This window comes from Sciurus vulgaris (assembly GCF_902686455.1).
Source record: "Sciurus vulgaris genome assembly, chromosome: 3".
NCBI classification, from domain to species: Eukaryota; Metazoa; Chordata; class Mammalia; order Rodentia; family Sciuridae; genus Sciurus; species Sciurus vulgaris.
Genome location: NC_136463.1, coordinates 131,785,373 through 131,798,713, shown reverse-complemented (window position 1 = coordinate 131,798,713; position 13,341 = coordinate 131,785,373). Strand labels below are relative to the sequence as shown.

At 38.2% G+C, this 13,341-nt stretch overlaps 1 protein-coding gene across 4 annotated transcripts in view; it reads right to left on the bottom strand.

Moving 5' to 3' along the window:
- The window catches only part of OSBPL6 (oxysterol binding protein like 6), a 239,523-nt gene that overhangs the window by 25,795 nt on the left and 200,387 nt on the right, over positions 1 to 13,341 (bottom strand). For 2 of the 4 annotated variants that reach the window (XM_079132194.1, XM_079132192.1), the window contains 3 exons: positions 7,463 to 7,628; positions 3,996 to 4,129; positions 3,209 to 3,232 (listed from right to left, as the gene is read on the bottom strand). In XM_079132194.1, coding sequence (XP_078988320.1) covers positions 3,209 to 3,232; positions 3,996 to 4,129; positions 7,463 to 7,628 — 324 coding nt within the window. The remainder of the gene's footprint in view (positions 1 to 3,208; positions 3,233 to 3,995; positions 4,130 to 7,462; positions 7,629 to 13,341) is intronic. The other 2 variants (XM_079132193.1, XM_079132195.1) reach the window with 1 other exon arrangement.

Sequence of the window (13,341 nt, the reverse complement as noted above, 5' to 3'; positions counted from 1 at the left end):
AAAAGTCTCATTGAAAAGCAGCATTTTAATAATTAGATATATATCAAATAGGACTTATAGCAAATAAAATATGTAAGCTTTAAAAATGTTAGGCTTTGGGCTGAGGTTGTGGCTCAGTGGTAGCACATTTGCCTAGCATGTGTGAGGCACTGGGTTCGATTCTTAGCACCGCATATAAATAAATTAATTACATAAAGGTCCATCAACAACTAGGAAAAATATTTTTAAAAATGTTAGGCTTTAAATTATTTTAACACCATCTCCTTCCTTTCCCCTCTGGGGGAGAGACCCGGTCATGAAGAAGATATCTGGGGGTTTAACTGATGACACTTGAATATGGACCAATGATTTATTAGGCTACCTAAAATCATACTAGAATATGAAGTTATACTAACATAAAATACATGCTAGGCATGCTCACACATGCTAGGCAAATGTGCTACCACTGAGCCACAACCCCAGCCCAAAGCCTAACATTTTTAAAGCTTATATATTTTATTTTATATAAGTCCTATTTGGAGAACAATTGTCTCGATGTATGAAAACTATTTAATATTTGTTCAAAAAAATTTCTTTTACTTTTTGGTGCTGGGGATAGAATCCAGAACCTTGTAGATGCTAGGTAAGTGCTCTACCACTGGGTAACACCCCAGTCTTATTTGTTCAATCATAAGTGCTATACTAAAGAGGAGACTGAAAGTAGAGCTGGCCAATCAGGATAGTTGCACAGTTGCTTCCCACTTTCAACATCTCCATACCTGCTGGTCTTTGCCTTCATGATACAATCATGCTATGACTGCCAAATTCCAGGGTTGACATTTAGTCCACATATTATTTCCTGCTAAGTTGGATATTAACTTTTTCCTTTTTGAGATCATCAAAGGTCTATCCTTTATATCCATGGTCATCATTTCTAAATTCCTTGGTTGCATCCCCTGGGTTTCCATCAAAAGAGCTCTTTCTTAAACTGTCCTTAAAATATTAACATCCTGTATAGCACCAGCACCAGTACCATTGAACTCCTTTTATTGTGATTGAAAACACAAGTGATCAACCTCAATAACTCACTGATACACTAGGATATCCATCTATCTGTCTGTTGATTTGTATAACCTGCTGGATGTCCCTCAGACATCTCTATCTCCACAAAATCACTCATCCCACACCTGCAATAAATCAGTTCCTCTTGCATGATCTCTCTGGGGGTTGCAGGGATTGGGGGAAGAACTTTCATAGCCAGTTATTCAAATAAAAAGCCTGGACTTGTCTTGGCTCTATTTTCTGATCCCTTGCTGATGTTCAGCTGATCTGTAAACCAAGCTGATTATCCTCCTTGGTGTCTCTGAAATGGATCCCCTCCTTTATCAAGACTAGTACCTCCTTAGTTCAGGAATATTACCTTGAGTATCACAAAACATTCTCAAATTATCTTGAACACTATGTGCCTGCCAAGCTAGTTTTGCTTTAATTCTACCCAACCTCCATACCACACAAGACTAATCTTTCTAATATACAGAAATATGCAATATTTCCAATTTCTGGCATTGTCATTCACCAGTTAAATATTCTTAAGCACTCCCCATCGCTAAAAGGATAAACTTAAACTCCTTCATATAGCCCCAATGGGCTGATTCCTACTTATTTAACTAGTAACTCTTAGAGTAACTTCCTTGTTAATTCCATTCTCCAGTCACCTTAGCTGTAGTCTAACCATGGACAATGATTCACCAGAAAGCAGTGAAATGTTAGTAAAACTTAAATGCCTAATCACAGGCTGTGGAGATTTCTAAATTAGAGTCCAGTGTCAGAGGTTATGGGAAAGATGGCCAGAGAGGAAAGGACTGGCCCAATTGGATGGTCTGGATGGACATAAGAATATGAACAAAGTTCCTGGTAATACATAACTGCAATCACTGAATTATCTAATGAATAGGTGCAAGAGTGTTTATGACCCAAATTATTTTCACATCTTTTGATTTCTTTGGTTAAAAAAAGCCTAAATATAACAAACAAAACCCCAACAACCCCAGAAAAAACTATTGGGGCTCTGACTTTAGATACAAATATATATGCTTTCTCAAGAAAGGGAAATATTTTAGTCCAAAGGATGACAGTTGATACAATTTTGCTTGATTTTACTTTTATTGTGTTAGCATCAGGTCCTTCCTTGTATGCTCAGGAAGTCAGATCTAGGACTCTGCTCTCAGCTCAGGGATCTCCCATTCTTTTAAACAAACAGAGTTCTGGAAATCTGCACCACCATACTCTGGTGGGAATGATACAGTGTGGTCCATTTAACCGTTTCCTTGATAAATACTGCTGATCTCACTAATTAGAGCATGAGCCTCCTGGGAAACAGGCACATAGAGTGCCATATCTTGCACAATACCGAGTAAAGTCAGTTGAATGAACAAATAAATAACTTTTAAAATTTCTCTTCCTAGTTATTTCTAATTTCACCTGAAGTTCAAAAGCAAGCAATCATCAAGCAAGAGACAAATTTTCTTATTTATCTTTGTATAAGCTTGATTTACATCACTAAGTTTCCATCATTAACCCATCTGAAAGAAACACTGCAACATTTAGGGGGTCAAGAATATATTTTACATGTATTTCTATAGGGTGGAATTTGCATGTTTATTTGACCATAATTTGGAAGCTCAATTAATGTCAACTGAGTGTTCAACAGATAAATGGCATGAGAAGAGTCCAGGGAGAACATTTAAAGTATCCTATTCTTTCTTTCTTTGTTTTTTGTTGGTACTGGAGGTTGACCTGGGTGCTCCACAACTGAGCTATATTCCCAGTCCTTTTCATTTTTTATTTTGAGACAGGGCCTTGCTAAGTTGCCGGGGCTGGCCTCAAACTTCTGATCCTCCTGACTCAGACCCTGGAGTCTCTGTGATTACAGGCATGCACCACCACTCCCTGCTCTTTAAAGTGAAGCCCTCTGCAGCCTGGCAGTACAGGTGCACATGCTCCCAAGGCCCCTGGTTTAGCACCGGAAGCAGCATATGCACCTCAGCCGACAGTGTTTCATGGTGAATGCTGGCATGTGGCCCAGGTAGCAGCACTCCATAACATGAAACAACACTGACTATATGCTGACAGTTTAGGTACATAAAACATGGTGATACAGTTTACATCTAAGTTAGGGACTGAGGGAAGATGTTCAAGCAGGATCTGATCCACATGGAGAACCACTTACCCAGGATTTGCTTGCTCCTTCACTCTGATCCAAGGCACCAGGAAGTGAACGATATTTTACATAAACACTGAGTTCTCACAAAAATCATACAAAACATTAAATTCTCAAAGGAATTAAAATAAGTGCATTTATGGACTAACTGAAGAAAATATTTACTTCAAAGGAAGAACTCGGTAAGGCATAAGCACAGCTTTAAAGGATTTGTGTCAGAATCTCAACTTTGATATACACAGAGATTTGGTCAGTTTTAACAAGAGCAACTAAATAATACATATCGAATATAAAAGTCTAGCTTCGGGAGCATATCTCAGATTGGAAGAAAATTCCTAAAGCGAAAATTAGAAAAGAAAAACAAAAATGGATTCATAGTAACTGGCAATTTTCAACAGATTAAAAATCTAAGTGGGAAAAATATTAGGGGTGAAAGCTCTAGTAGATTCTCTTTTTAAACACTGGACTTGATGTATTCTAGAACATACTTTAGATGTGCAAATCAAGTATAAATGTCTGGTGCTTTTTTTTTTTTTAAACCGGGGCTATTGTAGAAATGAACTTAGGTATTAAGTATTCAGTTAGACAAAATAATGAGTATATGTATGCAAGCAATTTGGTTTATTTTCACTCTTACCTTGACATTTTGGGGAAGAAAAATAATAAAATTCAATACTGACATTGCAACGATTTCAAGGGAATGTGTCATTGCTAGGATTGACAGCCTCCACCCCGATCTTTTGCCTGACAGGGTTGGGACTGTGTCATGCACATGAAAACAAACACTCTCATTTACCTGAGACAGTGACTGTCGGAGCCGGGCCATCTGCGTGCTGTGGCCTTTATTGTGATCCTGCTCAGAAACCATCTGCTTCAGCTTCTCTTTCTCGATAGCTATGCTATTAAATGCAGACTTCAAAAGAGAATGCACTGGATGGGGAGAAATGTGAGAAGCAAATATTAAACATATTCAGAAAAAATATACAAAATGATAAACTTCTCAGAACTTTTAACTCATACATGCTACAGTTTAATTAAAAATCAGCCTTAAAAATGGAATTTATCAGAATATCTATACTCAAAACAAGCAATGTCAACTGTAATGAATTAGAGTGAAAATTTTAGGATTTCATATCAGACAAACCAACAAAGATTTGGAAATAGCATACAAAATATCAAAATCCATTCTGAATATCAATATTTAGAAATTAATTTATCATGCCCAGAAGGAACAGAGAATATGTTTTGCTTATCATGTTCGATTATATTCCGAGCAGTTTTGTGTAGCATAAAGTGTCATGCAAATCATTTAGAGTTATTCAAAATTATTTCCCCAAAGCATACACCTCAAAAAAGAGCATTTTATGAGTCATGTCAATATAAAACAGACAGCTGATCTAGAAGTTCTGGCTAGTTTCCTTGGAAGTAGGAAATGATTTGGCTTTAAGAACAGCACTTGGATTGCTTTCTCAGCCAGGAATGTCTTGATGTCAAAAGTATTTTGATTTAAAAGCAACAATAAAAAACACCACCTCTCCCCCCATTTCCTGCATACCTGACAACTTATATTGGTGAAATCTGAGACAGTCTTTCATTTTGAACTACAAAATGTTGAATTTCTAACTTCAACATTACTGTTTTCTACAGTAATATTTACTATAATATGCAGCTTTTCAAAAATAGGTATTTTGAAATTTGAGACAGATTATTTTTAAAAGAAGTGGAACATTTTTAGCACAAAATACAGCCACTAAATCAAAGGCGGAAATGGCAGGATCCCAAGGGATTCACATCTATTGATTTATGTGTTACATTCTGTCATCCATTTAAAGGTAATAACTTGATAGCTGAAATGCATTAACCCTGCTGTAACTCTAAAAGCAGACTCTATACCAGTTTTAAAACTCTTAATGCTTTCCAAAGAGTTCGCACAACAGTCATGGTAAGCCCCTCCCCTTTTCTTCTAGCATAGAGAATGTGTATGTCCGTCGAAAAGAAAACATGTCATTTCAACAGAGACTTTAAAAGTCTGTTGAAACTTGGATTTCCTGAAAGCTTCAGGATTGCAACCAAACACACAAAGCTTTTTGGGGCATCTTCAAATTAACCCATCTCCCTTTAGGAGTTCTGCTATTTTCACATGCTCGACTAGACTCACACATTTGCTGTCTCATTCTCTCTGATGCCACCCTGTCCTGGAAGTAAAAGTCACTGGCTTGAATCTATGTTGTTATATGAACAAAATATTATTGCTTTACTCTAACAACATCATTAGCATCCAGTTAATAATGCAATAAAAATGCATTTATTAGGAGTAAAAAGGCAGGTGAGAGAGTTGGCCTTACAGAATCTCAACTGACAAATCAACAGAAAAGAAGATTAAGCCAACATAATGGGGAGGAGGGGTAAGGGAAGAATGGAGGAACGATGGATTGCGTAGAGGGAAACGAGGGGTGGGAAGCGGGCAGCGGGAAAGAAAGATAATGGAATGCAAACATCATTACCCCATGTACATGTATGATTATACAAGCGGTGTCACTTACTTCGTGTACAACCACAGAAATGAAAAATTGTACCCCAGTCAAGTACAGTGAACAAAAAAACCCAAACAGACAAACAAAAAGAGATTAAGCCAATTTTGGGATTATGGCATTAAAGAAATATCTATATGTTATCTGATTATCTCTCAAATACCTGATATCTGAAATTTGAAGCGTATTGTAGTATGGGAAGATTAACTTTGGAAGCCAAGGTTCTTGTTAAACACCATGGAACATCTTCTCTGATGGTCCGATTTCTTCAAGTTCAGCATTTCTCAGGACACCTTTAGGGTGTACCCTTTTTCCCCCGCTTGGGCCACCAGGCTTTTGAGTATTAAGGGGCAGAGAGATGCTCCATTTAACTTATATTTTCAAGAATATTTTATAACTTAACCATCAGCAGCCCCAGGGGAAATACATGACTAGTTCACAATTGTTAGTGACTAAAAACAATGTGTATCTCTCATGAGATTTTAAAAGACAGTGCTGGAGAAGGTAACATCTTAAGTCAAAATACGAACTTCACCAGGCTGGAAGATACGTGCCACAGCAGTAAGGGGAGAGTTAATCTGGGAACCAGTGTTCCTTTTGCTAAACACAAAGACCTGCATGCTATTATTCTGCTTCTTAGTTGTTACACTTTATTTTCTGTAGCTGATGATAATGATTTGACTTATATAATAAGCCATATTTATACATACACACACATATATATGTATGTGTATATATATTTGTTTCTTTTTTTTTTTGGTATTAGGAATTGAACCCAGGACCACTTAACCACTGAGTCATATCTCCAGCCCTTTTTATGTTTTGAGATAGGGTCTCGCTAAGTTGCTGAGGCTGGTTTAAACTTGTGATCCTCCTGCCTCAGCCTCCCCAGTTGCTGGGATTACAGGTAGACACCACCATGCCTGGCTTCATAATTTAATTAGGGAAAAAAAAAAAAGAGAGAGACTCAAAGGTGTGGTCAATTTCTTATACCCTCAAATCTGAATTGGCCTGTGATGCTTTGATCAGTAGTGATCAGTGGAAGTGACACAGTGCCACTTCTAGAGCTGGCCTTGAAGAGGACCACAGCTTCTACTGTCAATCTCTTCGAACCCTAAACTGTCATGAATTAGAAGAAGGGCATGGTTGTGGGCAGCCTTCCCAATGTGCTGCCTACATGCCAGTCACATGAAGAAAATGACTTGCGGTTTTTCAGTCCAGACCAGTCTGTGGCTGAACACCACCAAGTGAGCCTAGTCAATGACACATGGCACCCAAGCTGAGCCCTACCTCAATTCCTGGACCCCAAATCATAAAATATAATAAATGAATAATAAAAGAGAAATGCATCAATAAACAAGAAAGACTCACATCAGATCTATTCTTTCCTTGCTAAGGATAACAGATAAACATCTTAAAAGATAGCTGAGAGACATTGAAAATAAAAAGGTGTTGAGTAGCAGCATTCTGCTGGCCTGCTTAGAGGTCCCTTTGCCTTTCTTCCTCTCACCACCCCAATGACACCTTATTCTGTCAAAACTGAAACCTGTGATGTTTGTTCTCTCAACAGGCAGGCAGCACAGCCTGCTGCCTTCTGTGTAAATAACGCCACCCACCATATAAAACCATTCTGTCATTATCACTAGACAAAAACAAAAAAATAAATCTTTTATCAAACAACTTTCATCAAAGGAGAGACTTTCTTTAAAGGGCACATTATTTTTATTGTTACCTTTCTGTGCAATTAGACAAAATTCTTCTTGCAGCTTTGTATAATCTGTTGAACTTTCCAGAGGGTCAGTGAGGTGGCTGGGGGGAGTCTGAAATTCAATATCTGCACAAAGGTTGGGGTTGGAGGAATGCAAGCGAACTGGTGACATGGTGGCACTGAAAGGAACCTGAAAGGGGAAGATACAAATTATTAAAGAGTAACGGTGCACTGTTCCACCTGCTCCTACAGAGAGAAGCTCCCCCTGGTCTTTAAAATAATAGATTCTTCTCTGATGACACACTCAGAGACACTCAGTACTCATTTATTTTACAGGTAGTTGCGTTGGGAAGCGGGAGTCTTGTTTCCCAGAGTTAATTTAGAACTGTCATGGGCTCACCGGTTTTTCACTGTTTCAGAGAGAGAGAGAGATGACTACAGAATGAGAGCAAGAAGAGGCACAACCTCAGATAAGCTTCAACTCAGAACCCACACTGGTACCTAAAATATAGCTGGCAGAAAACTGTAACCTGAACTGAGTACGAGGGTTTCTCACTCCTCTCTGAGCTGGGAGTAAAAACTTACTAAATATATAAAAATGCGAGAGATGTGTAAAGGAAAGATTCATTTGCTCCATAGCCCTTAGACAACATGCAAATCAAGTTTTGTAGAAAATACAATAATGGCTTAAAGACACTCAATTATTTTTGAAATGGATTTATTAAAATGTATATTAGTAAATAGAATTTTCATAAATCACTGTGGTTTACCTTTGTATGTTACATATAATTATGTTATATATATATATATATGAACATGGCTTTTGAACAGACCTATCTTAAAAAGCAATATGTAGAAAAAGTCATATTACTATAGATTTTTCTAAAAGGTTACGGTGCTTACCTGCCCAGGTTTGATCTGGACTGGGCTTGAGACAGGTAGAGTCAAAGCACCTTTCCTCCCCCCCCCTTCAAGAAGATGCTTCCTGAGCATCACAAATGCTGTGGGCCAATCATTCTTGAAAATACCAATTTCTCTTGCAGTCATATAACAAGTAACTTCTAGCTAAATCTACTGCATAGAAGTTCATTCAGTTGTCCTCAGGAACCATACTCTAGACTCTACCACAAGCTGACTTGTATAGAATTGAAAGGATGATTCCTACTCCCTTACAGGAAATATACCAGGGGAGGAAGAAACCAGTACTTTCTATGATGTGCATATTATTTCAGAAACATTTCTTTGTAAATTTTTTTATTTTTTGATTTAAACTTCTTAAAGATTTGGTGAGCTAGACAGGGCAGGGGAAGAGGGCACACTCTCTCTCTGAGAGATACAGGACAGATGGAGGAGGCATAGAGAACCAAAAAACCAGACAGAGGGCCCCTCTGAGGTAACTCTGCCTTGAAAGGGAGTTACTTGTCTCAAAAGATATTCAAGGCTTACCAGGGAAGGAAGTGAACATGAAGCTCTCCCTCTAAATTCAGCCAAGGTAAGCATGTCAACATACATGGTCCAAAGCATTCGGTACCTGGAGTTATCAAAGTCACTCTACCTCATCCCTCATGGGAACCCTGGCTACACTGAGCTGGGAGATATCAACAGCTTGTTCATCTTATCAGGCACGAAACTTCTGCCTGTTCCAGATTTGAAACAGAGAAGTGGCAAAGAAACCATTTGAGAAAATAGTGTAACGGGGTTCAAAAATTTACTGAAATCCTGCCTAGGTTACTTTTATAAGAATACTGGGGTCCCTTGGGGATACCTATGAAGGTATGGGACTTATGTGCAAGAATGTCTAGAGACAGATAAAGGAAATCTAACTGTGGTGACGCTGATCGAGAAAGAGTACTCTACTCATATCCCTATAGCATGACACACAGAATCCATGGCAAGATTAGTGGAGATTAGGAGGTCAAGGGAAGAGACTGTGGGTTGAAGACATGGGTGAACTAAGAAGTTTTCAGACTTATGGATACAGCTTCCTGATACAAGGAACTAGAATACTAAGGTAAAAGAATGTGGGTGTTGTTAATAAGGGGTGCATGTGTTGAATATCACAGAAGAGGCTTTATATGCACTCAAAAGCCCTCCATACTCCAAGGACCCACCAGGCTTGGGAGTCCCTTCTGAGTGGGTGGAGAGGGTGTCAGGCAAGCAGGGGAGAGTGTATGGGGGGGCATTACATAGTGAAAATCCAGCATCCAGTAAGGACCCCCACTTGTCCCTGAGATAATGGCCTTTCATATGTTGGAATCAGATGCTGAGAACAAATACATAAGTTACAAATTTATATTTTGGACATAATGGAAGTTTAAATAGGCTCTTATAACAGTAAAAGTGGTTTTGGATATTACCCAAGGGAAAAGGAACGTAGAATGCTCCATTCAAACTGCAATCAGATGGTTCCCTGGGAAATTGAAAACTAATTTCTATATACTTCTTACTGAAAATGTTTAATATATTGATACCATTTTTGTTAAAAGAAGTGTGTTGAATGGGTCATTTTAATTGAGGAATTCATGAAATGAAATAGAGAATACAAATTGAGTTGTATTAATCTAAATGCATATCTCTTCACTCGGGGGACAAACTTATTTATTCAGGTTTTTACTCATCAATTTGAGAATTTCAGGATTCAAAAATTTAAATGGTAGATTATTCTCTGTCAGTGATGGCTAGAATGGGAGTTGCCAACTGCTCGCCATGTGTATGCAATGTTGTATTTGGGTCTTTCTATCCTGCCCTGGAAGGAGATTCCTTTAAGTCCTACAATTCTGGAGTATTTTGTTACAAATAACTGCAGTTTGGATTGGGGCTACTAGAAGTTGCTCTTAATACCTTTCTGTGAAGAAGTCAAAGAATGGTACTGCTACCCTGGAGTTTAGCAACAGTCAACATGAAAGAGCATTTGCCAGATTGATTCCCAGCACCACCAAAAGAAAAAAAAAAAAAAAAAAGTGCATGTAGAAGTCTAAAGTAGACACTAAGCAGATCCTAAGGTTACAGGACTTATAGAGTCGGTATAAAAACACCCTGTTTTTGTTATTCTGCATTATGGGTACTGGGATCCTTTAGGGGACTGCTTTGAGACCCTCAGTGATTTTTCACGGGGAGAAGCCAGTGTGTCTGTTTCTAACCTGTTCTGTGGGATCCGGCTGATGTTGTGAGTTGGCCATTCTGGGTACAGTGCTAAAGGTCAACAAGAATAAATTCTGGAAACGTCTCCTTGGATACCCTTTTCTTTGGCACAGTCTCAGTTGCCTGACACCTTGAGTGGGAGAGGAAAGTAAGTGATAGGAATAGTTTGGAGAGGTTCTGGGTGAAAGACACCTATCGGGAGAGGAATGGATCAAAATGTGTGGGATAACTTCGGTGCTGGGAAGAGACAGGACCAGGCAGATCAGAGCACTAAGAGAAATAGGGGGGCTGAGTCATCAGTGCAGGTCGCTGGGACCAGGGAGAGGGGCTAGGGGTCCTGCTAAGTGTTTCTCTTTAAATATGGCATCCAAGTCACAGTTTCTAGAGCATTTAACATAGATGTTCCCCCATGTAATTCCTGAAAATGTTATTAACTTGCCAGTAACTTTTCTTATTGGACATACCTAGGTTATTTTTATGACTTCTGGGACCATCCCTACATTGGAATGTGGACCTTAAGGCTCTCTTCTTTGAAAAGATTTTTCTCTTCTAGATTTAATTAACAAATATAAACCTATTCTATTCAAATAGGCGGTAATTCCAGTTTTATTATTATTCACTCTACGTATCTGCAATTTAAAAAAATGAACACAGGAAAGACACAATCACTTCCCTGTGTATCATCCCAGAAGGACATTATTTAAGAAAAACAGTATTTTCACAAAAAGGCTGACTTTTCCTCCCCATACTATGATGTTCTCTCTCTCTAATAATCACTTGGATTTCTTAATTTTGTAAATGAAAAATTACACTTAAGAATTATTTGATTACATATATATCTATTGTCAGAATTTGAATACATATATAACATATTCATTGACTATGAAAGTAATTGCAATAATTCACTTGTTCCAGTGTTCTCAAGACTGTGAATTTAAGAGTCAGTTCCCTAATAAAATCCAAGTCAGTGGTTGTTTTAATAATCAAAAGCAATTCTGTACCTCAAACAATGCAGCCCTGCACCTAGAGTCAACTACCAATCATAAAGTAGAAAGCCAATAATCCTCACACCAGTAGCTACTCTCCTACAGTGCAACCAAAATCTTTTCATAGTTTTCAGCAAATCTGGTCTTAAAATATATCTCACCCTTAGTAAGAGCAAGACTGTTCTTAATTCAGGAAATATGTTATAGTCAAAAACTAATATCCATGATTATCAGTTCATTAAATTATATTTTTAAAAGTTCCCAGCATTTCATAATTCAGCAAATTTATGATTCACTTTCATTCAGAAAAGCATCCTTTTGGTTTTGTTTTGTTTTGAGACAGAGTCTCACTGTGTTGCCCAGGCTGGCCTCCAATTCCTAGGCTCAAGCCATACTCCAGCCTCAACTTCCATCTTTGCTGGGACTACAGGAATGAGGTATGGCATCTCATTTAGCAAAGGGTTCTTCTGTTTAGATATTCTATTCTACGTTCTGTATGAATATTCACCAGTCTTTGCCTTAACTAACTCAATATGTCCTCTACTTCCTTTATATCCATTTCATTTACTTTTAGAAAAAAATAAAACAAAAACAACCTTTGGCTATGGATTAAACACACCATCTGTTTTTGTTTTTGTTTTTTTCATTTCTACACTGTATTTTCATGTCAGTACTTTCCCCAGAAAACAATTTTCCCTTCCTAAGTGCAATTTGGGTAGCCATTAGAGATCACATCAAAATTCACCTTTCCGTACCCTCTCATTTCTTTCTCACATCCTTTTCAAATAGTCACATTGCTACAAAAAAAAAGCACAATTTATGTCTGTAGTAACATGACTTTTCTTAGAAAAACAGAGATCAGTTAGCAAAGGTTCTCATATCAGTATGACAAAAGAAAAGGAAACAAAACCAAAAGCAGTATCATTAAGGAAAACCCCCCACCACAGGGCACTATACTCAGTTTGGCAAACTTGAGTTCAAATCATTTCTTACACTGACAGGAGAAGTAAAAGAACTGGATTCTGTAATATTTCTCCTTGCAAAAATGAACACCCGTGTCTGACTCCTGGCATGCAAAGACAGCCAGAGAACTCGTGAAAGCTATGCTGACACGAGTGGGCTCCGGTGGGGGCCATCGCACACAGGTGGCACTGTCAGAACAGGAGGTTACCCTTGCACAGTTTCTCATTCTTATTAAACTTCCACTCAAGATTGAATCCACTCACTGTTGTAGCCACTGCTGCTGCTAGCCTCTGCCGGCGCCGAGTTGTGCTGAACTGGCCCTTCGCGGGTGGCCCTTCCTGACAGTGAATGGGAGAAGAGAAGGGGGTAAAAACACAGGATGGAGGGTTGGGGAGGGGGAAGGTCAGGGCACAGGGGGGATGAAAGATAATCAGACAAGGGAGATGGAGAATTTTAACTGAAGCTGAGTTTTCTTTAAAAACAAAACAAAACAAAATCTTAGCACTGAAAAGAGCTCAAAAGGGCATTCATGCCATAAGAGATGTTCATTATTCTCATTGCAGGTCACCAAAGGGTTAAGTCTACTTGCTGAATATAACCCCTACCTCAAAAGGAGATGGTGGGTTATACATTGATGCATAGCCTGTGATTTTAAAGTAAAATAAACTTATTTTATTTTGTCTTATTTTATTCATGTGATATCATGTTATATGAAGTCAAAAGGCATTCAATAAATGGTAATAAAGAAAAAATAAGTTCATAAAAAAACACATTAAAGAATGTGCAGAGGCTAACATGAATAGATTGTAAGGG